Below are 26518 nucleotides of genomic sequence, written 5' to 3'. Positions count from 1 at the left end.
ATTTCTGATAACAGTGGAGAAGCTGAAGTCTGCGCAGGATTCGAGCCACTGATTGCGACTGAGAGCGATATGGACCTCACTGCTCAGCTGGTGCCTTCCGGGGGGCTGCAGAGTCACCCCCGCGTAACCACCCTCCCCGTCAGCGAGACCCGGCCACAGGCAGACTGCAGATTCCAGTATACCTTTTTGTGTAGCCCCTGTATTTACACAGAGGCTGGCCCGATACAATCCACCCGACACAACCCTTCAAATACTCTTTGTGAGGACACTCTTAATCGAAGCAGCAACCATGTCAAGGGCTTAGCGTCCAGTACCGTCCCCTTTAGTTTCGGGACAAGTCCCAAACCAGGCCTGGTTGAAGGCAATCTCAGTGCTGGAAATGTACAAGGTCCAATAGGATGGTTGAGCAAGGTCAAACCAGGTAACACCATGGAACGAGATGATAGGGTATTTGTGAAAGTGCCCAACTTTGAAACTGAGTCCGGCCAGAATGAAAACTTCAACACAGAGCCTGGGGGGGCTGGGCCTTTCCCCTCAGTATCCAAGTCGGAGGGTTGGATATTGGGGACAAATGAGGATTTGTATTGTGAAGCGTGCAGTTGCGATGGAGATTCAGTCGACATGTACACTGATCCAAGACAAAAGAGGGACAAACCAGTAGGAAGGACAGATGAAGACCGTGAATCCCAGCAGTCGGCGTCTATGATTTTCGGGAATTCAGCCTGTCCAGATAGCCAGCTCCGGAATGACTCCACATCACTACCCATAGAAGACAGGTTCCACCCAGACTGCCCTGGGAGTGCCAGCTCAGCGAGAGAACATCTGACCTCACAGAAAGAAGAGGTTGTAAAGAAGAGAAGGAGAGAGAAGAAGCAAAAAGACAACCAACCTCCACCTGAGCCATTGATCAGGAAGTGCATTGAGCTGGCGTGTTACAGGATCAGGAGGGATGTCACTGCTCAGGTTCTCGATGAGTTGAGACAGATATACATTGAGGGCTTTTTGGGAAACAGCCAATTTTTTGACCTGTTAGATTCGGGACTTGTCCTGTCAAATCAAAAGAGGGAATACTTCATGGACAGAATGATTGTTACCATGGTAGGTGGTTGATTCCTTGTTGAATGAGGGTTACTGCCACTTTGGGAATAGGGATATTGATTCCTGACCTCTGTGCCATTTTGTTTTGTGAGTTTAGGATTGGAGGGTCTGGTTCTCTCAGAGCACAGTGGACATGGCAGGTCTACTAATGGTGGGGGAAAGCTGAAGCAAGGTGCCCACCAAAAGGGATGAAGTAAGAAGTATTGGATCCTTCAGTCCATCATCACTTGCCTATAACCTCTGGCTCACTGGGTAACTGTCCTGTCTCTGAGTCAGAAGGTTGTGAGTTTGAGATCCCGCCATAGTCTTGAGCTCATAAGCCAGGCTCACATTCCAGTGCCAGTACTGAGGGAGTGCCGCACTGTCAGAGGGTCAGTACTGAGGGAGTGCCGCACTGTCAGAGGGTCAGTACTGAGGGAGTGCCGCACTGTCAGAGGGTCAGTACTGAGGGAGTGCTGCACTGTCAGAGGGTCAGTACTGAGGGAGTGCCGCACTGTCAGAGGGTCAGTACTGAGGGAGTGCCGCACTGTCAGAGGGTCAGTACTAAGGGAGTGCCGCACTGTCAGAGGGTCAGTACTGAGGGAGTGGCGCACTGTCAGAGGGTCAGTACTGAGGGAGTGCTGCACTGTCAGAGGGTCAGTACTGAGGGAGTGCTGCACTGTCAGAGGGTCAGTACTGAGGGAGCGCCGCACTGTCAGAGGGTCAGTACTGAGGGAGTGCCGCACTGTCAGAGGGTCAGTACTGAGGGAGTGCTGCACTGTCAGAGGGTCAGTACTGAGGGAGTGCCGCACTGTCAGAGGGTCAGTACTGAGGGAGTGCCGCACTGTCAGAGGGTCAGTACTAAGGGAGTGCCGCACTGTCAGAGGGTCAGTACTGAGGGAGTGCTGCACTGTCAGAGGGTCAGTACTGAGGGAGTACTGCACTGTCAGAGGGTCAGTACTGAGGGAGTGCCGCACTGTCAGAGGGTCAGTACTGAGGGAGTGCTGCACTGTCAGAGGATCAGTACTGAGGGAGAGCTGCACTGTCAGAGGGTCAGTACTAAGGGAATGCTGCACTGTCAGAGTGTCAGTACAGAGGGAGTGCTGCACTGTCAGAGGGTCAGTACTGAGGGAGTGCCGCACTGTCAGAGGGTCAGTACTGAGGGAGTGCCGCACTGTCAGAGGGTCAGTACTAAGGGAGTGCCGCACTGTCAGATGGTCAGTACTGACTGAGTGCTGCACTGTCAGAGGGTCAGTACTGAGGGAGTGCCGCACTGTCAGAGGGTCAGTACTGAGGGAGTGCCGCACTGTCAGAGGGTCAGTACTGAGGGAGTGCTGCACTGTCAGAGGGTCAGTACTGAGGGAGTGCCGCACTGTCAGAGGGTCAGTACTGAGGGAGTGACGCATTGTCAGATGGCCCTGGCCCTGTGTGGAGTTTGCACATTCTCCCCGTGCCTGTGTGGTTTTCGCCCCCACAACCCAAAGATGTGTGGGGTAGGTGGATTGGCCAAACTAAATTGCCCCTTAATGATGAAAAAAATAATTGGCTACTCTAAATGTATTAAAAAAAGGAAAGCAGTGCACTGCAGTGCAACGTGGCCGTTAGAAACCAGAGGCGCTGGTCCCAGATCTACCCGGCTCGCAATGCTGCGTGAGATCCAGAGCGATCTCGTGAGACGTTGTGATGTTAATCCCGCCCATTGTGGGCGGGTTCCCTTTTTGACAAATCTGCATATTAAAGTGAGCACAGTTAGGGGGACCCCCGCCATGGGGGGGGGGGGGGGGGGGGGGGTTGGTTGCGTTGGAGGCCCCAGAGATCAGGATGTCCCTCTCGCTACGCTGAGGAATTCCGCTGTGAGGTGCTCCTTAGAGTCCAAAAGGTATGTGTATCCTCGCACGCACGTTTCCCGCTGAGGCCCTTGTCTAATCCCAGTGCCGTTTGATAGCGTTGTAGCAGCTGGAAACACGTGGCTGATCGCGCTTGCAATGGGACTTTAGTTAAATCGTGCCGCTTTAGGCTGTGAATATGCAAATTTCTTCAACCTTTTTCCCCTGCTGCATTGTCCCTATTAGAATTGAGGTTGAGTGGTTAGGTTATAATCTGAACTTTATGATTCTTTCCTGCCAGCGAGATGGAGCCAGGTTAGCATTGAGTCGAGCTGAACACGGAAACATCAGTTACTACCGGCCCTGTATGGAGTTCCATTGTGTCCAACAGCTGGGGAATAACTGGTTCCGGGTGAGGGACAAAACAACAGGACAACTTGTGCTGATGAAAAAGGTTTGTTATTTTTCTTAAAAATAAATTTCTCCAGTTCCTCCCTCTGCTCGGCTGGGTTAGTTAGAGTTGGTAATGAGTGGTTTATGGGAATGAAGCAAACCGTTTCCACCCTGATGGACTGGGAGGTCCCAGCTTTGATTTCTGCTCTGAGCTGAGCTAATGGACTCATCCAGGAGAGTTTAGAACAGACAACTAACAGAGCAAAACTGGAAAGAGTGAGAAAGTGCACATGCACATTTGTGTGCATGTGTACATGTGTGTATATACACATGCATCTGTGTTTATACGTGTGTACATACATGTGCATATGTATGCATTTTTGTGTACAGGTGCTTGTGCGTATGTATATAGCTTTGTGTGCATGGGTGTACAAGTGTGATTACTTTTGTATTGGCATATATGTGTACATGAGCGTACATAGATGTGTGCGCGTTCACGTGTGCATTTATGCGCGTAAGGGGAAATGGAGTTTGCTGAATCCCAGAATCGCTGGATTGCTCCTAATTCCATGCACTATCCCGAATAGAAATAGGAAACCCGGGATGATCAATGCGTGGCCTGAGGCAAGGGGGAACTGCAGATTCAATCCGCATTGGGCCCAGTTCTGGGGCAGGAGGAACCTATTTGAAAGGGACGGGTTGCACCTCAATACTAATAATAATCTTTATTAGTGTCACAAGTAGGCTTACATTAACACTGCAATGAGGTTACTGTGAAAAGCCCCTAGTCGCCACACTCCGGCGCCTGTTCGGCTCGGGCCTCCCCCATCCAGGACACCCCCCCCACCTTCAGAGGCTCCACTTTGCACCCCACCACCTTTCATACTGCCCCTCCACCCTCCTTTCATGGGCATGCCTCCCCCCTTAAGCAGGCCTTGGCCCTCCCACCCTGGCACTACCGCCCTCGCACTCCGGCAGCGCTCCTGCCGGCTTTACAGTGCCAACCAGGCACCTTGGTAGTGCCAAGGTGGCAGTGCCAAGGTGCCCACGTTCAAGGGGGCGGGCCAGGGAGCCACTCTACCCTGTCCTCGACCACCCAGGGGCCTCCGATGTCCTGGGGGACCCCCGGGTGCCGTTAGGCTTGGTCCATGTTTGTGTGACCAGTACTGATCGGCGCCCGGATAGGGTCTCCCTGGGGAGGTCGGTAGATTCCAGGAGCCTGGTAGATCCCTGGTCAGCACGCCGAATCAGGCTTTAAACCTACTTGGGTTTCCGAGGCTTGGATCCTGATCGCAGGATCTGGGTAGATCTCGCAAAGCGTACTGGTGATCGGGAAGCTCTTTGGAGACTTGTCCCAGCGTCTATCGACCCCGTCACACTCCCAGTCGGGCGCAATGCGGTAGATCGCGCACCCTGGGCGCGATTCTCCCATATGGGGAGAAATCGTAAGGCTGGCGTCAAATCCGGGCGGGTTTGACGCCAGCCCCCCCCTTCCCGACCGGGAACCGATTCTGGTCCCCGGTCGGGGCTAGCATCCCGACGCCGTAAACTCCGGCATCGCGGGCTTAACGAATTTCGTTAAGCCCGCTTGCCGGAGTTAGCGCTGGCTGACGCGTCATATGACGTCAGCCGCGCATGCGCGGATTGGAAGACTCCAACCCGCGCATGCGCGGATGACGTCATCGGCATTTGCGCGAAACCCGCGCATGCGCGGGCCGGGATGCCCCTCAGCCGCCCCGCGAATGGATACTGCGGGGCGGCGGAAGGACAAAGAGTGCGCGGGCATCGGGCCTGCTGCCCGCGATCGGTGCCCACCGATCGCGGGCCCATGGCACCCTTGGCACGGCCGTGGTACTGCCGTGCCAATCGGTGCCATGGTTTTAAAAATCGACAGTTTACGGCCGTTTTTACGAACGGCCAGACCAGGTGTGTTTGCCGTTCATAAAAACAGCCATAAAGGGCTGGGAACTCGGCCCATCCATCAGCTGAGAATCGCTGCCGGCCGTAAAAAAACGGCGGCAGCGATTCGTATCGGGAGTCGGGAGTGGGGGGGGGGGGGGGGGGGGGAGAATAGCGGGAGGGCGTCGGAACAGCGTGGCCGTAAAATTTTACGAGCCACACTATTCTCCGCACCGTCGGGAATGCGGAGAATCGCGCCCCCTATGTCTTACGCTGTTACGAGAGAAGGAAATAGAACCATTTTAGATAGAATCAGACTGAGAAAGGCTACGGGGAAATGAAAAGACAGGATTACAATGCATGTACGCAATGGCACAACGTTTAGTGAATAATGTTGAAGAACTGTCTGTGTGGAGTCTGCACGTCCTCCCTGTGTGTGCGTGGGTTTCCTCCGGGTGCTCCGGTTTCCTCCCACAGTCCAAAGATGTGCGGGTTTAGGTGGATTGGCCGTGCTAAATTGCCCGTAGTGTAAGGTTAATGGGGGGATTGTTGGGTTACGGGTTACGTGGGTTTAAGTAGGGTGATCATTGTTCGGCACAACATTGAGGGCCGAAGGGCCTGTTCTGTGCTGTACTGTTCTATATCTTCTATATCTAACTACAAACACAAACAGCCAGGTGAAAAATTAATGTATGACAATAACAGAAACATGGTTTAAAAATAGTGAGATCTGTGCGCTGGAAATAATGTTCAGAAATGTGGGAGGGAAGGGAGGTGGGAGGGAAGGGAGAGAGGTGAGTGACTCAACTGAATAGGGAACACATTGTAACCTTGGAAAGAGGGGGTGTCCGTGAGGGGCAAGGTCAGAAACCATTTGGTTAGAGTTGAGCAGCAAGAAAGCTGTTAACATGTTACTCAACCGAGAGAGAGAGAGATGGAGGAACAAATCTGCAGGGACATGAGATTTGCAAGAACTGTAGAGTGGTGATACCGGTAAACTTTAATTACCCAAATACCATTTTTATTAACGTTAGAGTAAAAGGAAAGGGGGGGAGGAATTTCTAAAATATGTTAGGAGCACTTTCGTGATCAGCATGTTCTTGCCCCAACTCAAAATGGGGCATTGCTGGACCTGGCCGAGGGCAATGGGGCATTGCTGGACCTGGCACAGGGCAATGGGACATTGCTGATCCTGGCCTAGGGAAATGGGGCATTGCTGGACCTGGCCGAGGGCAATGGGGCATTGCTGGACCTGGCCGAGGGCAATGGGGCATTGCTGGGCCTGGCCGAGGGCAATGGGGCATTGCTGATCCTGCCCAGGGCAATGGGGCATTGCTGGACCTGGCCGAGGGCAATGGGGCATTGCTGGACCTGGCCGAGGGCAATGGGGCATTGCTGGACCTGGCACAGGGCAATGGGGCATTGCTGGACCTGGCCGAGGGCAATGGGGCATTGCTGGACCTGGCACAGGGAAATGGGGCATTGCTGGACCTGGCCCAGGGCAATGGGGCATTGCTGGACCTGGCCGAGGGCAATGGGGCATTGCTGGACCTGGCACAGGGCAATGGGGCATTGCTGGACCTGGCACAGGGCAATGGGGCATTGCTGGACCTGGCACAGGGCAATGGGGCATTGCTGGATCTGGCCGAGGGCAATGGGGCATTGCTGGACCTGGCACAGGGCAATGGGGCATTGCTGGACCTGGCCGAGGGCAATGGGGCATTGCTGGACCTGGCACAGGGCAATGGGGCATTGCTGGACCTGGCACAGGGCAATGGGGCATTGCTGGGCCTGGCCGAGGGCAAGGGGGCATTGCTGGACCTGGCCGAGGGCAATGGGGCGTTGCTGGACCTGGCCGAGAGCAATGGGGCATTGCTGGACCTGGCACAGGGCAATGGGGCGTTGCTGGACCTGGCCGAGGGCAATGGGGCATTGCTGGACCTGGCCAAGGGCAATGGGGCATTGCTGATCCTGGCCGAGGGCAATGGGGCATTGCTGGACCTGGCACAGGGCAATGGGGCATTGCTGGACCTGGCACAGGGCAATGGGGCATTGCTGGACCTGGCCGAGGGCAATGGGGCATTGCTGGACCTGGCCGAGAGCAATGGGACATTGCTGGACCTGGCCGAGAGCAATGGGACATTGCTGGACCTGGCACAGGGGAAGGAGGCATTGCTGGACCTGGCACAGGGCAATGGGGCATTGCTGGACCTGGCCGTGGGCAATGGGGCATTGCTGGACCTGGCCGAGGGCAATGGGGCATTGCTGGACCTGCCCGAGGGAAAGGAGGCGGGGCCAAGTGGGCCAGCTGACATTTGAGTAAAAATGATCTTCGTATCAGAAGGTTTAAATTAGTTATGGAGAGGAGCAAAGGAATAATCTGACACAAAGTTTCTGTAGTTTTGGAAAAGAGACATACTGTTGAAGCTTTTTATCCTACACTCATCAGAACAGACCCAAGAAACCAAATTTCAACGGTAGGCAACAATTTATACTGCTCGGGTGTGCTGATTTGTAGAACAAAGAACAATACAGCACAGGAACAGGCCCTTCGGCCCTCCAAGCCTGTACTGGTCATGATACCACCCTTGGCCAAATCTCCCAGCACTTCCTTGTGCCGTATCCGTCTACACCCATCCTATCCATGTATTTGTCAAGATACCTTTTGAACGGCGTTAATGTATCTGCTTCCACAGCCTCCCCTGGCAACGCATTCCAGGCTCTCACCACCCTCTGCGTAAAAAACCTGCTTCGCACATCTCCTCTAAACTTTGCCCCACAGACCTTAAACCTATGACCCCTGGTGACTGACCCCTCCACCATGGGAAAAAGTGCCTGCCCATCCACTCTGTCCATGCCGCTTATCGTCTTGTGGACCTAATAGGCCTTGTAGGCAAGCTGATTCTGATTGGTCAACGCGTTGCCATGGAAAATGTACCAGGAAACTATGCTCCATGCTTTTTACTTCAAAAAAGGCACAATGCCTGGACATGTTCCTTTTGCTTGCCGAGGACAGGTCCCTGTGTTTGAGTATAGCATGGGTAGGTGAATGATATTGCGAGCCCAACCAATAATCTTAAATCAGTTGTTGGTATAATTTTTAGCACACTTGGGATTGTTCAGCAATCGCAGAATCACATCTGACATTAGACATTATGTGATGAATTTTTGCAAGGACGGGACGGTTGAACATGGTTAGCACTCTGCCTATTGGGACGTGCTGTTTGATACAATCTGCCAGTCATTGGGACAAATGGATTAAACTCCTTGCATTGCACCAGCACTGAAATTCCTATTCCGCAGTGCTCATTTATGTGGTATTCTCCAAGGACAGGACAAAGCTGCCAAGACAAAAAGACATTCCCTTCCCACAATCAATGATCTCAAAGGGAAATTGAATGGGCATCTGAGGGAATTAACCAGCAGAGCTGTGGGGATCGAGCCAGCCAGTAGGTTACTCCATGGAGAACTGGCACACACTCGATGGGCCGAATGGGCCTCTGTGCTGTAAATGGCTCTGGTGCGTTGTCTATTCGCTGCTGACACTGTATCCAGCCTGATGTGCTGATTGGTTAGGGTGAATCGCTGATGGGTGGACAGGGGTGTGGGTGCTTTTTGGGTGAGGTGGTGTGAGTGTGGGTGGTTCAATGGACAGGTCCTCTTCCCAACAGGCGTCAGATGCTTCCCGAAGGGACCGAGAGAAACACTGACAGAAAATAAAACAAACTCTTCACTGTTTAAAACTCATCCATTGCTAATAAAGCCTACCTTGTTCTCCCAACATTGAATTCATACATCTTGATTTAGCCGCAGCCTCCAGTAATTCCTTAACCAGGATTAATTAGAACCCAGGTTTTCATCCATACACCACCCGGTAAAGTGGGATCTCGATACACCAACAAGCTTGTCTCTTGCTCTAGTTAGAGACCTATATTTTTTCACAAGTATTAATGGTGATCATTAGCATGTAAACTGGATGTCACACTCTGCTCACGATATTGGGCTCATTCTTCTTGTGTTCATTTGGGGACAGAAGCTGTAGCAATGCAGAGAATGGGAAAGTGGCAGATATTGATCATTCTGTTCCACCAGCATTTGGGCTGTTTGCAAAGCTAATCGTCATTACAGAGCATTTAGAGGATTACAGGAGTAAGAGACTGTAATGGAAATGACATTTCCAGAGTACTAGCTTGGTGACACTGAGACATGAGAAGCTATCAGGTGGGGCAATTTTTGACTTCTGATTTTTATCATCAGCTGTGATATAACATTGGGATACAGTATTAATGGGGACAGATTTGTCACTGTATAACATTGGGATACAATATTAATGGGGACAGATTTGTCACTGTATAACATTGGGATACAGTACATGTGGGACAGGTCTCTGTATAATGTTAGAGTACATTATTTCACTAACACTGGGGTACAGTACTGTTGGGGACGGGTCTGTCACTGTATAACTGGGGTACAGTAATGGTGGGGACAGGTCTGTCACTGAATAACTGGGGTACAGTAATGGTGGGGTCACGTCAGTCGCTGTATAACACTGGGGTACAGTACTGGTGGGGACGGGTCTGTCACTGTATAACACTGGGGTACAGTAATGGTGGGGTCACGTCAGTCGCTGTATAACACTGGGGTACAGTACTGGTGGGAATGGGCCTGTCACTGTATAACACTGGGATACAGTACTGGTGGGGACGGGTCTGTCACTGTATAACACTGGGGTACAGTACTGGTGGGGACAGGTCTGTCACTGTATAACACTGAGGTACAGTACTGGTGGGGACGGGTCTGTCACTGTATAACACTGGGATACAGTACTGGTGGGGACGGGTCAGTCGCTGTGTAACACTGGGGTACAGTACTGGTGGGGACGGGTCGGTTACTGTATAACACTGGGCTACAGTACTGGTGGGGACGGGTCTGTTACTGTATAACACTGGGGTTCAGTACTGGTGGGAATGGGCCTGTCACTGTATAACACTGGGATACAGTGCTAGTGGGGACGGGACTGTCACTGTATAACACTGGGATACAGTGCTGGTTGGGATGGGTCTGTCACTGTATAACACTGGAGTACAGTACTGGTGGGGACGGGTCTGTCACTGTATATCACTGGGCTACAGTACTGGTGGGGATGGGTCTGTCACTGTATAACACTGGGCTACAGTACTGGTGAGGACGGGTCTGTTACTGTATAACACTGGGGTACAGTACTGGTGGGGACGGGTCTGTCACTGTATAACACGGGGGTACAGTACTGGTGGGGACGGGACTGTCAGTATATAACACTGGGGTACAGCACTCTGAGGACGGGTCTGTCACTTTATAACACTGGGGAACAGTACTGGTGGGAATGGGACTGTCACTGTATAACTGGGGTACAGTAATGGTGGGGTCACGTCAGTAGCTGTGTAAAACTGGGGTACAGTACTGGTGGGGACAGGTCTATCACTGTATAACACTGGGGTACAGTACTGGTGGGGACAGGTCTATCACTGTATAACACAGGGGTACAGTACTGGTGGGGACGGGTCTGTCAATATAACTGGGGTACAGTAATGGTGGGGTCACGTCAGTCGCTGTGTAACACTGGGGTACAGTATTGGTGGGGGCGGGTCTGTCACTGTATAACTGGGGTACAGTAATGGTGGGGTCAGGTCTGTCGCTGTATAACACTGGGGTACAGTACTGGTGGGGTCAGGTCTGGCGCTGTATAACACTGGGGTACAGTACTGTTGGGGACGGGTCTGTCCATGTCTAGCACTGGGGTACAGTACTGGTGGGGACGGATCTGTCGCTGTATAACACTGGGGTACAGTACTGGTGAGGTAGGATCTGTCACTGTATAACACTGGGGTACAGTACTGGTGGGGACAAGGTCTGTCACTGTATAACACTGGGGTACAGTACTGGTGGGGACGGGTCTGTCACTATAACTGGGGTACAGTACTGGTGGGGACGGGTCTGTCACTGTATAACACTGGGTTCAGTACTGGTGGGGACGGGTCTGTCACTGTATAAGACTGGGGTACAGTACTGGTGGGGACGGGTCTGTCACTGTATAACACTGGGGTACAGTACTGGTGGGGACGGGTCTGTCACTGTATAAGACTGGGGTACAGTACTGGTGGGGACAGGTCTGTCACTGAATCACAGGAGGGTACAGTTCTGGTAGGTGGTGAAGAATTGTCTTTTCCTGAATAAAGTCACAATCCTTTTGAGTGGGTGAATATTAGCAAGGCGGTCCCCCAGGTTAGCATTTGGTTGGTAATGATTAAGTTGCACACTTGTTCAGGATATGATCAGTATTCCTCCGACCCTACCTTAATCTGCCTATCTCTGTTCCCAGGTGACGGTTCTCTCTGACTGGCAGAAGGGATTGTGGAACTTCCTGACGGTGCAGCCAGATAGTGTCATTCTTGTGCCCTACGCCGTGATGTGTGACCGCAGAGGATCCATACTCTATTTAACACAGGACGCAGGAGTGACTGGTTCGATGCTAAGTTATTCTTTCTAAACAAAGAAAAATCTCACAATTTAAAGACTATTTCATGTCCTCTTGATTTCCCCCATCTTCCTTCCAACCTAATGATTGCTATCACCCTTACTCTTTTTTGTGGGATGAACGATGACAAAGATCTGATCAAGGAACAGGAGTATGGCCATTCTGCCCCTTGAGCCTGCTCCACCATACATTTAGATCATAGTTTATCTGATAGTAATTTCAAACCTGCATCCCGCCAACCCCCGATAACTTTAACCCCCAATGCTTACCAAAATGTACCCATCGCTGCCTTAAAAATATGACTTTGTGGGGCGGCACGGTGGCACAGTGGTTAGCACTGCTGCCTCACGGTGCCGAGGAACCGTGTTCGATCCTGGCTCCATGTGGACACATTCTCCCCGTGTCTGCGTGGGTTTTGCTCCCACAACCCAAAGATGTGCAGGGTAGGTGGATTGGCCACGCTAAATTGCCCCTTAATTGGGGACAAAAAAATTAATTGGGCACTTTAAAATTTATGTTTAAAAAAAAATGACTTAGCTTCCACAACCTTCTCAGGAAGAGAGTTTAAAGACTCACGACCCTCTGAGAGAACAATTTTCGCCTTGTCTCCATTTGAAATGGGCAACCCCCTATTTTTAAACCGGTGACTCCTAGTTCTACAATCTCCCACAAGAGGAAACATCCTCTCCACATCCACTTTGTCAGGATACGTTTCAATCAAGTCACCTCTTACTCTTCACAACGCCAGTGGATACAAGATTCGCCAGTCCAACCTTTCCGAGTGAGACAACCCACCCATTCCAGATATTCGACCTGGAAACTTTCGCTGAACTGCTTCGAATGCAGTTGCATTCTTTCTCAAATATGGTGACCTACTGTGCGCAGTACTCCAGATGTGGTCGCAACTGAAGCATAACCTCCTACTTTTGTAAACAGTTTGCCTCACAATAAACAATAGCCAGTTGTGAGAAGGGATGATATGCTAAACGGGTCAACAAACAAGGCTTTATGGGTTAAAGGGGCAGTCACACCACTGGTGGTATACTACCGACCCCCAAACTGCTTAAGGGAGATAGAGGATCAAATACGTAGGCCAATTTCTGCCTCTAAGAACAAGAGGGCAATAATAGTAGGAGACTTCAACTATGCCTTACCAGGGCAGCACGGTGGCACAGTGGTTAGCATTGTTGCCTGCGGCGCTGAGGATCCGGGTTCGAATCCCGGCTCTGGGTCACTGTCCGTGTGGAGTTTGCACATTCTTCCCGTGTCTGCGTGGGTTTCGCCCCCACAACCCAAAAGATGTGCAGGGTAGGTGGATTGGCCACACTAAAATTGCCCCTTAAAATAGAAAGCATCCTATCTGGCTGCATCTCAGGCTGGTATGGCAACTGCTCGGCCCAGGACCGCAAGAAACTTCAGAGAGTCGTGAACACCGCCCAGTCCATCACACAAACCTGTCTTCCATCCATTGACTCCATTTACTCTTCCCGCTGCCTGGGGAAAGCGGGCAGCATAATCAAAGACCCCTCCCACCCGGCGAACTCACTCTTCCAACTTCTTCCATTGGGCAGGAGATACAGAAGTCTGAGAACACGCACTAACAGACTCAAAACAGCTTCTTCCCCGCTGTTCCCAGAATCCTAAATGACCCTCTTATGGACTGACCTCATTAACACTATACCCTGTATGCTTCAACCGATGCCGGTGTTATGTAGTTACATTGTGTAACTTGTGTTGCCCTATTATGTATTTTCTTTTATTTCCTTTTCTTCCCATGTACTTAATGATCTGTTGAGCAGCTCACAGAAAAATGCTTTTCACTGTACCTCGGTACACGAGAGACCCAGATCCCTCCACACCTCAGAGACCCAGACCCCTCCACACCTCAGAGATTCAGATCCCTCCGCACCTCAGACCCAGATCCCTCCGCACCTCAGACCCAGATCCCTCCACACCTCAGACCCAGACCCCTCCACACCTCAGAGACCCAGATCCCTCCGCACCTCAGACCCAGATCCCTCCACACCTCAGAGACCCAGATCCCTCCACACCTCGGACCGAGATCCCTCCACACCTCGGACCGAGATCCCTCCGCACCTCAGACCCAGATCCCTCCGCACCTCAGACCCAGATCCCTCCGCACCTCAGAGACCCAGATCCCTCCGCACCTCAGACCCAGATCCCTCCGCACCTCAGAGACCCAGATCCCTCCACACCTCAGACCCAGATCCCTCCGCACCTCAGACCCAGATCCCTCCACACCTCAGACCCAGATCCCTCCGCACCTCAGACCCAGATCCCTCCGCACCTCAGACCCAGATCCCTCCAACCTCAGACCCAGATCCCTCCACACCTCAGAGACCGAGATCCCTCCGCACCTCAGAGACCCAGATCCCTCCGCACCTCAGAGACCCAGATCCCTCCGCACCTCAGACCAATATCCCTCCGCACCTCAGAGACCCAGATCCCTCCGCACCTCAGAGACCGAGATCCCTCCGCACCTCAGAGACCCAGATCCCTCCGCACATCAGACCGAGATCCCTCCGCACCTCAGAGACCCAGATCCCTCCGCACCTCAGAGACCCAGATCCCTCCGCACCTCAGAGACCCAGATCCCTCCACACCTCAGAGACCCAGATCCCTCCGCACCTCAGAGACCCAGATCCCTCCGCACCTCAGAGACCCAGATCCCTCCGCACCTCAGAGACCCAGATCCCTCCGCACCTCAGACCCAGATCCCTCCGCACCTCAGACCCAGATCCCTCCGCACCTCAGAGACCCAGATCCCTCCGCACCTCAGACCCATATCCCTCCGCACCTCAGAGACCCAGATTCCTCCACACCTCAGAGACCCAGATCCCTCCGCACCTCAGAGACCGAGATCCCTCCGCACCTCAGAGACCCAGATCCCTCCGCACCTCAGAGACCCAGATCCCTCCGCACCTCAGACCCAGATCCCTCCGCACCTCAGACCCAGATCCCTCCGCACCTCAGAGACCCAGATCCCTCCGCACCTCAGACCCAGATCCCTCCGCACCTCAGACCCAGATCCCTCCACACCTCAGAGACCGAGATCCCTCCGCACCTCAGACCGAGATCCCTCCGCACCTCAGAGACCGAGATCCCTCCGCACCTCAGACCCAGATCCCTCCACACCTCAGAGACCCAGATCCCTCCGCACCTCAGAGACCCAGATCCCTCCACACCTCAGAGACCCAGATCCCTCCACACCTCAGAGACCCAGATCCCTCCGCACCTCAGACCCAGATCCCTCCGCACCTCAGACCGAGATCCCTCCGCACCTCAGAGACCCAGATCCCTCCGCACCTCAGACCCAGATCCCTCCGCACCTCAGAGACCCAGATCCCTCCGCACCTCAGAGACCCAGATCCCTCCGCACCTCAGACCAATATCCCTCCGCACCTCAGAGACCCAGATCCCTCCGCACCTCAGAGAACCAGATCCCTCCGCACCTCAGAGAACCAGATCCCTCCGCACATCAGAGACCCAGATCCCTCCGCACCTCAGACCGAGATCCCTCCGCACCTCAGACCCAGATCCCTCCGCACCTCAGACCCAGATCCCTCCGCACCTCAGAGACCCAGATCCCTCCGCACCTCAGACCCAGATCCCTCCGCACCTCAGAGACCCAGATCCCACCACATCTCAGAGACCCAGATCCCTCCGCACCTCAGAGACCCAGATCCCTCCGCACCTCAGAGACCCAGATCCCTCCGCACCTCAGAGACCCAGATCCCTCCGCACCTCAGAGACCCAGATCCCTCCACACCTCAGACCCAGATCCCTCCGCACCTCAGACCCAGATCCCTCCGCACCTCAGAGACCTAGATCCCTCCGCACCTCAGAGACCCAGATCCCTCCGCACCTCAGACCCAGATCCCTCCGCACCTCAGAGACCCAGATCCCTCCGCACCTCAGAGACCCAGATCCCTCCGCACCTCAGACCCAGATCCCTCCACACCTCAGAGACCGAGATCCCTCCGCACCTCAGACCCAGATCCCTCCACACCTCAGACCGAGATCCCTCCGCACCTCAGAGACCCATATCCCTCCGCACCTCAGAGACCCAGATCCCTCCGCACCTCAGAGAACCAGATCCCTCCGCACCTCAGAGACCCAGATCCCTCCGCACCTCAGACCCAGATCCCTCCACACCTCAGAGACCGAGATCCCTCCGCACCTCAGACCGAGATCCCTCCGCACCTCAGAGAACCAGATCCCTCCGCACCTCAGACCCAGATCCCTCCGCACCTCAGAGACCCAGATCCCTCCGCACCTCAGAGACCCAGATCCCTCCACACCTCAGAGACCCAGATCCCTCCACACCTCAGTGACCCAGATCCCTCTGCACCTCAGACCCAGATCCCTCCGCACCTCAGACCGAGAGCCCTCCGCACCTCAGAGACCCAGATCCCTCCGCACCTCAGAGACCCAGATCCCTCCGCACCTCAGACCAATATCCCTCCGCACCTCAGAGACCCAGATCCCTCCGCACATCAGAGACCCAGATCCCTCCGCACCTCAGACCAATATCCCTCCGCACCTCAGAGACCCAGATCCCTCCGCACATCAGAGACCCAGATCCCTCCGCACCTCAGACCCAGATCCCTCCGCACCTCAGAGACCCAGATCCCTCCGCACCTCAGACCCAGATCCCTCCGCACCTCAGACCCAGATCCCTCCGCACCTCAGAGACCCAGATCCCTCCGCACCTCAGAGACCCAGATCCCTCCGCACCTCAGAGACCCAGATCCCTCCGCACCTCAGACCCAGATCCCTCCGCACCTCAGAGACCCAGGTCCCTCTGCACCTCAGAGACCCAGATCCCTCCGCACCTCAGACCCAGATCCCTCCACACCTCAGAGACCCAGATCCCTCCACACCTCAGACCCAGATCCCTCCGCACCTCAGACCCAGATCCCTCCGCACCTCAGAGACACAGATCCCTCCGCACCTCAGGCCCAGATCCCTCCGCACCTCAGAGACCCAGATCCCTCCACACCTCAGAGACCCAGATCCCTCCGCACCTCAGAGACCGAGATCCCTCCGCACCTCAGAGACACAGATCCCTCCGCACCTCAGAGACCCACATCCCTCCACACCTCAGACCGAGATCCCTCCGCACCTCAGAGACCCAGATCCCTCCACACCTCAGACCCAGATCCCTCCGCACCTCAGACCCAGATCCCTCCACACCTCAGAGATGAGATCCCTCCGCACCTCAGACCGAGATCCCTCCGCACCTCAGAGACCGAGATCCCTCCGCACCTCAGACCCAGATCCCTCCACACCTCAGACCGAGATCCCTCCGCACCTCAGAGACCCAGATCCCTCCGCACCTCAGACCCAGATCCCTCCGCACCTCAGAGACCCAGATCCCTCCGCACCTCAGAGACCCAGATCCCTCCGCACCTCAGAGACCCAGATCCCTCCGCACCTCAGAGACCCAGATCCCTCCGCACCTCAGAGACCCAGATCCCTCCGCACCTCAGACCCAGATCCCTCCACACCTCAGACCGAGATCCCTCCGCACCTCAGAGACCGAGATCCCTCCGCACCTCAGACCCAGATCCCTCCACACCTCAGACCGAGATCCCTCCGCACCTCAGAGACCCAGATCCCTCCGCACCTCAGAGACCCAGATCCCTCCGCACCTCAGACCGAGATCCCTCCGCACCTCAGAGACCCAGATCCCTCCGCACCTCAGAGACCCAGATCCCTCCACACCTCAGACCCAGATCCCTCCGCACCTCAGACCGAGATCCCTCCGCACCTCAGACCCAGATCCCTCTGCACCTCAGAGACCCAGATCCCTCCGCACCTCAGAGACCCAGATCCCTCCGCACCTCAGACCCAGATCCCTCCACACCTCAGAGACCCAGATCCCTCCGCACCTCAGAGACCCAGGTCCCTCCGCACCTCAGAGACCCAGATCCCTCCGCACCTCAGACCCAGATCCCTCCGCACCTCAGAGACCCAGATCCCTCCGCACATCAGAGACCGAGATCCCTCCGCACCTCAGAGACCCAGATCCCTCCGCACCTCAGAGACCCAGATCCCTCCGCACCTCAGAGACCCAGATCCCTCCGCACCTCAGACCCAGATCCCTCCGCACCTCCGAGATCCAGATCCCTCCGCACCTCAGACCGAGATCCCTCCGCACCTCAGAGACCCAGATCCATCCGCACCTCAGACCGAGATCCCTCCACACCTCAGACCGAGATCCCTCCACACCTCAGACCGAGATCTCTCCACACCTCAGAGACCCAGATCCCTCCGAACCTCAGAGACCCAGATCCCTCCGCACCTCAGAGACCCAGATCCCTCCGCACCTCAGAGACCCAGATCCCTCCGCACCTCAGACCGAGATCCCTCCACACCTCAGAGACCCAGATCCCTCCGCACCTCAGAGACCCAGATCCCTCCGCACCTCAGAGACCCAGATCCCTCCGCACCTCAGAGACCCAGATCCCTCCGCACCTCAGAGACCCAGATCCCTCCGCACCTCAGAGACCCAGATCCCTCCGCACCTCAGAGACCCAGATCCCTCCGCACCTCAGAGACCCAGATCCCTCCGCACCTCAGAGACCCAGATCCCTCCGCACCTCAGAGACCCAGATCCCTCCGCACCTCAGACCCAGATTCCTCCGCACCTCAGAGACCCAGATCCCTCCGCACCTCAGAGACCCAGATCCCTCCGCACCTCAGACCCAGATCCCTCCACACCTCAGAGACCGAGATCCCTCCGCACCTCAGACCCAGATCCCTCCACACCTCAGACCGAGATCCCTCCGCACCTCAGAGACCCATATCCCTCCGCACCTCAGAGATCCAGATCCCTCCGCACCTCAGAGAACCAGATCCCTCCGCACCTCAGAGACCCAGATCCCTCCGCACCTCAGAGACCCAGATCCCTCCGCACCTCAGACCCAGATCCCTCCACACCTCAGAGACCGAGATCCCTCCGCACCTCAGAGACCCAGATCCCTCCGCACCTCAGACCGAGATCCCTCCGCACCTCAGACCCAGATCCCTCCACACCTCAGAGACCCAGATCCCTCCGCACCTCAGAGTCCCAGTTCCCTCCGCACCTCAGAGACCCAGATCCCTCCGCACCTCAGAGACCCAGATCCCTCCGCACCTCAGAGACCCAGATCCCTCCGCACCTCAGAGACCCAGATCCCTCCGCACCTCAGACCGAGATCCCTCCGCACCTCGGACCGAGATCCCTCCGCACCTCAGAGACCCAGATCCCTCCGCACCTCAGACCCAGATCCCTCCACACCTCAGAGACCCAGATCCCTCCACACCTCAGAGACCCAGATCCGTCCGCACCTCAGACCCAGATCCCTCCGCACCTCAGACCGAGATCCCTCCGCATCTCAGACCGAGATCCCTCCGCATCTCAGACCCAGATCCCTCCGCACCTCAGACCCAGATCCCTCCGCACCTCAGACCCAGATCCCTCCGCACCTCAGAGACCCAGATCCCTCCGCACCTCAGAGACCCAGATCCCTCCGCACCTCAGACCCAGATCCCTCCGCACCTCAGAGACCCAGATCCCTCCGCACCTCGGACCGAGATCCCTCCACACCTCGGACCGAGATCCCTCCACACCTCGGACCGAGATCCCTCCACACCTCAGACCCAGATCCCTCCGCACCTCAGAGACCCAGATCCCTCCGCACCTCAGACCCAGATCCCTCCACACCTCAGACCCAGATCCCTCCGCACCTCAGACCCAGATCCCTCCGCACCTCAGAGACCCAGATCCCTCCACACCTCAGACCAATATCCCTCCGCACCTCAGAAACCCAGATCCCTCCGCACCTCAGACCCAGATCCCTCCACACCTCAGACCCAGATCCCTCCGCACCTCAGACCCAGATCCCTCCGCACCTCAGAGACCCAGATCCCTCCACACCTCAGACCAATATCCCTCCGCACCTCAGAGACCCAGAGCCCTCCGCACCTCAGAGACCCAGATCCCTCTGCACCTCAGAGACCCAGATCCCTCCGCACCTCAGACCCAGATCCCTCCGCACCTCAGACCCAGATCCCTCCGCACCTCAGAGACCCAGATCCCTCCGCACCTCAGGCCGAGATCCCTCCGCACCTCAGACCCAGATCCCTCCGCACCTCAGAGACCCAGATCCCTCCGCACCTCAGACCAATATCCCTCCGCACCTCAGACCCAGATCCCTCCGCACCTCAGAGACCCAGATCCCTCAACACCTCAGAGACCCAGATCCCTCCGCACCTCAGAGACCCAGATCCCTCCGCACCTCAGAGACCCAGATCCCTCCGCACCTCAGAGACCCAGATCCCTCCGCACCTCAGAGACCCAGATCCCTCCGCACCTCAGACCCAGATCCCTCCGCACCTCAGAGACCCAGATCCCTCCACACCTCAGACCAATATCCCTCCGCACCTCAGAAACCCAGATCCCTCCGCACCTCAGACCCAGATCCCTCCACACCTCAGACCCAGATCCCTCCGCACCTCAGACCCAGATCCCTCCGCACCTCAGAGACCCAGATCCCTCCACACCTCAGACCAATATCCCTCCGCACCTCAGAGACCCAGAGCCCTCCGCACCTCAGAGACCCAGATCCCTCTGCACCTCAGAGACCCAGATCCCTCCGCACCTCAGACCCAGATCCCTCCGCACCTCAGACCCAGATCCCTCCGCACCTCAGAGACCCAGATCCCTCCGCACCTCAGGCCGAGATCCCTCCGCACCTCAGACCCAGATCCCTCCGCACCTCAGAGACCCAGATCCCTCCGCACCTCAGACCAGTATCCCTCCGCACCTCAGACCCAGATCCCTCCGCACCTCAGAGACCCAGATCCCTCCACACCTCAGAGACCCAGATCCCTCCGCACCTCAGAGACCCAGATCCCTCCGCACCTCAGAGACCCAGATCCCTCCGCACCTCAGAGACCCAGATCCCTCCGCACCTCAGAGACCCAGATCCCTCCGCACCTCAGACCCAGATCCCTCTGCACCTCAGAACTCTGCAATCTTTCACCATTTAAATTCTTTTTTATTCTCCCAGCTAAAATGGAGAATTTCATATTTCCCCAGATTATACTCCGTTTGCCAGATCTTTGTCCGCTCACTGAACCTATCTATGTCTTTGTTGTAGCTTCCTTATGTCCTCCTCGCAACTTAATTTCCTACGTATCTTTATGTCATCAGGAAATTTGGTAACCGTCCCTTCATCCAAATCATTTATATAATTGGAAACAGTTACGGGCCCAGCACTGATCCCTGTGGCACACCATTCGTTACACTTTTTACAGCCTGAAAAAGATGCATTTATTCCTACTCTGTGTCCTGCTAGGCAGCCAATCTTCTATCCGTGTCAATATGTTACCCCCTGTAACATTTGCTTTTTTCCCCTGCAAGAACCTTTGATGTGACACTTTATCAAATGCTTTCTGGAAATCTAAGTACAGTACATCCACCTGCTCCCCTTTATCCACAGCACAGGTCACTTCCTCAAAGAACGCTAATACGTTGGTTAAACACATTTTACCTTTCACAAAACCATGTTAACTCTGTCTGATTACCATGTCCTTATCCAGGTGCCCTGCTATAACTTCTTTAATGATGGCTTTAATCATTTTCCCTATGACAGATGTTAAGCTATATTTCTGGCTAGCTTTCTCTCGTACTCTAATTTTTCTGTCCTTTTTAATCTTTTAGTCATGGTTTGTTGTTCCTTATATTCTGGCCAATCTACTCACCTTCCACCTGTATTTGCACTATTATATGCATTTTCCTTAAGTTTGACACAATTGTTCACCTTTCTAGTTAACCATGGATGGTGGATCCATCTATTGGATATTTTCTTATTCGTTGGAATGTATCTATTTTGTGTATTCTGAAAATCCCCTTAAATGTTGCATCTCTGTTGATCTATCCCTTAACCTAATTTGCCAATCCACTTCAGCCAGCTCTGCTTTGATACCCTCAAAATCGCCTTTTTTTAAGTTTTTAAGTTTAAAAACAAAGTCTGAGACCCACTTCTCTCTCCCTCAAACTGAGTTTAAAATTCAATCATATTATGATCACTGCTACCTAGGGGCTGTACTAAGAAACTATCCTAAAAACATTTAATGAACTCCTCGTAAGGCTACCTTTGCCCCTCTGATTTTTTTCCCTCTTAAAATCTCCCATGATTATCATCATGCCTTTCTGACAAGCTTCAGTTATTTCTTCCTTTTTGCTCCATTCTACCATGTGTTACATTCAAGGACCTGTACATGACTCCAACAAGTGACTTCTTGCCTTTACCATGTCTCATCTCTACCCAAACCGTTTCCACATCCTGGTTTCCTGAACTTAGGTCATCTGTCTGCATCGTTCTAATACCGTCATTAACTAACAGAGCCACCCCTCCACCTTTTCCTCACATCCTGTCCTTCCTAACTATCCTGTACCCTTCAATACTCGGTCCCAATCCATATCCTCCTGCAGCCATGTCTCCATAATATCTATCAAAGCGTACTCTACATGCACACTCAGCTTATCTGTTTTGTTTCGAATGCTTCATGCATCAATAATTTTTTGTTCTATCCTCTAGTCTCATCTTTTGATTTACTGTTAGATTTGTATTCTCTATCACTCCCTGTCACTGTCTGTTTTTCATTTCCAGGATTTATTTATTTCCTTGTCTTTCCCTTTGATGGCTTCCCAAATTTGCCCCACTACTTAGTTTAAACCCTTTCTACTCCCCGGGTTATGCGGCTCACAAGAACAGTCCCAGCCATGGTTCAGGTGTTGACCAGCCCAATGGTACAGTAATAGAGCCAGTGCCACAGAAACTGGAAACCTACTCCTTCCAAACCTGTCTTTGAGTCCTTTGCTAATTTACACCTAGCTCAGGTAGTAATCCACAGATTATGACCTTGAGTTTTGCTTCTTAATTTGGCACCAATTGCTTCTCGGCCTTGTGGCTAAACTCAAGCCTCAGATTGAGCCCAAGACAAGGAGCGATGTGTTTTCTTGTCAGCTTGGATCTTGTGCGTCTCTCTTGTGGAAACCACGAATTAGCTTCAATTTAAATTTTATTTGTTTTTTGGAGCAATGAGATGGATTAAGGGTTGGCCCTGTCCACTCTCTGCATTGGCTTTGTAATTTTAAGGATGGGTAAAACATTTTTAAAAGTAATTATTTGGTACCAAGCTCTTTATACTGACGATGTAAAACCTTCTCCATTATCCTACCTATGTTGTTGGTATCAGCGTGACCACAATGACCGGCTTCTCCCCCTCCCACTGCAAATTCCCCATCAGCCCTGAGCAGACATCCCAAACTCTGGCACCGGGCAGACAACACAACCATCCAGACTCTTGCTCTTTGCTGCGGAGAATGGTGTCAATCCCTCTAACTATACTGTCCCCTACTACCACTAATTTCCTTGTGACTGTCCCTGCTTGAAAGTGTCCCGGTAACTTTCCCCCTTCCTGATGTGCCGCAGAGTCTGCAGCTCGCCCTCCAGTTTAATAGTTCAGAGCTGAAGTTTCCTGCAGCTGCAAACACTTCGACTGCAGGTGTGTTTGCCCTGGATCAGGGTGGCATTCAGGAGCTCTCCCATCCTGCAATTGTAGAACATTACCTGCCCTGCCATCTCCAATATGTCTCAGTTAATTAATAATTGCTAATTAATTTCTAATTAATAAAGCCTCCATCTTTCAGGTACTGCCAGGAAACTTTACAATAGTGATAAAACTTACAGTTTTGAATAATACCTGTTACTGACATTCCTGCCCCGTCTGTCCTCCAATGTAGAAATCAAATATTCGAGACTGACAAACGAGAACAAGAAAAATGTACCTCCTCCCAGACCTTCACCAAACTTCCCACTCACCACACTTAACCTCGTGCCGTGAACCTTACCTCAACCTTACCTCTTTCTCCTCCCAATGCGCTGAAATCCCACTTTGAACGAAATCCCCAAATACACTCAAAGTTAAAAGCAAACTACTGCGGATGCTGGAATCTGAAACAAGACAGAAAATGCTGGACCATCTCAGCAGGCCTGACCGGGTTGGTGGAGAGAGAAGGGAGCTAACGTTTCCAATCTGGGTGACTCGCTGTCAAAGTCATCCACACTCGAAACAAAGCTCCTTTCTCTCTCCACAGGTGCTGTCAGGCCTGCTGGGAATGTCCAGTACTTTCCGTTTTTGCCCCAACTATACTGACTCGTTCTGTGTGTGTCTCACTCAGCATGAAGTCTCCCCTTACTGACTGTCTCTTACTAACGGAGACAGAAAAGGTCCAAATGGTCCAAACAAGAACAATTTGGGGGCGGTTTAACAATCTCCCCTATCACGGACTCTTAGCCATCCCAGAGTCCATTAATAAAATAAATTATAAATTACATTCCAGGATTTGGCAGACCGAGAGGAAGTGCCTTCAACCACAGAAAGATCTTCAGTCGATGCCGAAGGTTCCTGCACTTTTGTTGGCGTTGTGGTCTTCACCCTGGGGATTTTAATTCCAATATTGTCTACAGCAGAGAGGTAGGGTGTAGAGTGGGACGGATGTTGGGAATTAGCCAGCAGTTTTGAATAACATACAGTAACACTGTTTTTTTAATTATCTGACAGAATATTTACTTTGACCCTACGAGTCTAACTGGGCTGGAGGACCAGTATACCTTTAACAAGAGCCTGCAGGCTGCCTATAGTCTGCTGTCTGAGACTGGAGGTCAGGTATTTAAACAACATTTGCTTCCTCTCTATACCAGGCTGATATGGAAGGGGGATGGGGTGAATATGCTGGAACCATTCAGTGGGCTGAAGTGTTAATGTTCTGAATAGGCAGCTGATAAGTGAAGAAACTGGAGCCCGTCTGTCCTCAATCTAGGTTTATTCTCAAAACCCAGCGTAACACCAGTGTGAGTACTTTTCCCTCCACAGTCTATCCACCACAGGTGGAAAATGCTTCTTATATGTCTGCCCTGACCTTTCCCCAGTTAATAAAAGATAAAGTTGTCATAGTCCCAGGTGACCAAAGGTCAGCTTTTTCCTTTGAGGGGGAGAGCTGACTGGTGGTGATTGAACCTGAGGGTCACCACACCTCAGGCGAGGGGCAAGGTTCAGGAGGCGGGGCCTCCATGAATAACCTCAGCCGGTGTGGGAATTGAACCTGCGGTATTGGCCTCGCCCCGCATCACAAAGCAACTGTCCAGCCGACTGAGCTAAACAGTATCAGCTGCTCCTAATCCCAGTCAGAGCACGTTCCCAATTCAATGTGCAGCGCGGTAGCACAGTGGTTAGCACAGTTGCTTCATAGCACCAGGTCCCAGGTTTGATTTCCTACTGGGTCACTGTCTGTGCGGAGTCTGCACATCCTCCCTGTGTCTGCGTGGGTTTCCTCCGGGTGCTCCGGTTTCCTCCTACAGTCCAAAGATGTGCAGGTTAAGTGGATTGGCTGTACTAAATTGCTCTTAACGTCCAAAAAGGTTAGGTGGGGTTACTGGCTTATGGGGATAGGGTAGAGGTGTGGGCTTGGGTAGGCTGCTCTTTCCAAGGGCCAGTGCAGACTCGATGGGCTGAATGGCCTCCATCTGCACCGTAAATTCTATGATTCTATAATTCTAGTCACAGTGTTTGCAACATTGAGATGGAAGTGACAATTGTTAATGCCGACATTAAAACCATCGGGAAAACTAACCAGGCAACATGTATTTATGCCGCACCTTTCGCTATGAGGACATCCCAAAGCGCATTCAGCCAATGAAGTAGTGTTAAGTGTACTCTCTGTTGTGCAGAATGTGGCGCACAGGAAGATCTCTCAACCACCGTGATAAAGGACCCGTGTCTCTTTTTAGCCATGTTGATTGAGAGGCAGATATTGGGTCCAGGTCACCATGGAAATAGCAGCCATTTTACATGACCCGAGGGAACAGCTGGAACCTCAATTTAACATCTCTCCCTCGAGATGGTACGTCTCACAGTGCAGCCCTCCCTCAATACTGCATCCACCGTCACTTTCTCCACCAGTCTTCGAAGAGGCCAGAGAGAGTGCTACTCACTGAACCATGGCTCATGCATTTCCTCAGGATAGTGGCTCAGACCGCACTAAATTCCTCAGAGTAGAACAAGGGGAAGGCCTCAGTGTCCCATCTCCTCCTCTGAGGAAGGTGTAGCTACTCGGAGTAGGCCCAACAAATGCCACACCACTGTCACCAGACCTGTCCTCTGCTTTCAGGAGGAGGCGGGGTGGGAGGGATAGGGAGCAGAGTGCACCTGCAGGTGTTTAAAACATTAAAATATTCAATTGGGGCCATTTGTTTTTTGTTTCTTCTACCTGCAAGGATCTGTCATTTGATTCGTTCCTGGATACAATATGGCGCAGCGTGGAGGAGCGAGACACAGGCTCTGACAGATGTGGGTTGTTTCCGGTATTCCCAGGGGTGTCCCAGGATCCTGTCGACACCCATGGATTTGGAGGTTGAACGAGGAGGCTTTCAAACTTTCTGAACGACATTGGGTTGATGTGGAAAACACCCTGCTCGGCTGGGACTGAGTGGAACTCAATCATCCCATCCACCCCATTTGTTCCATTGATTGGAGTTCCAGGTCAACTCAACCCGGCTTTCTGAACCTTCTACAATTGTACCAAGAGAGCCGACTGCGATGGCACTTGTGCCCACTCATTCCTGCCCACCCCCGCCCCCCACTCCACCCCCCCCCCCCCCACTCCCCACACTTTGGTGTCCCCGAGAATCTATCCTTGGCCCCCTCCTCTTCTTTATTCACATGCTACCCC

The 26518-nt window shown here is 53.3% G+C and overlaps 1 protein-coding gene across 1 annotated transcript; it reads left to right on the top strand.

Moving 5' to 3' along the window:
• On the top strand, positions 1 to 26408 carry LOC119950903. Its single transcript, XM_038773821.1, has 6 exons — positions 1 to 1098; positions 3205 to 3357; positions 11554 to 11695; positions 24131 to 24264; positions 24352 to 24456; positions 26064 to 26408. Exons 1-6 carry the CDS (start codon positions 70 to 72, stop codon positions 26202 to 26204), a joined length of 1704 nt encoding a protein of 567 aa, XP_038629749.1. The 5' UTR covers positions 1 to 69; the 3' UTR covers positions 26205 to 26408.
• Positions 26409 to 26518: the final 110 nt, after the last annotated feature.

This window comes from Scyliorhinus canicula, chromosome 16, assembly GCF_902713615.1.
Source record: "Scyliorhinus canicula chromosome 16, sScyCan1.1, whole genome shotgun sequence".
In the NCBI taxonomy this organism is placed as follows: Eukaryota; Metazoa; Chordata; class Chondrichthyes; order Carcharhiniformes; family Scyliorhinidae; genus Scyliorhinus; species Scyliorhinus canicula.
Note: the sequence above shows the minus strand (reverse complement) of the source record. Positions and strands in the feature narration are given on the sequence as shown.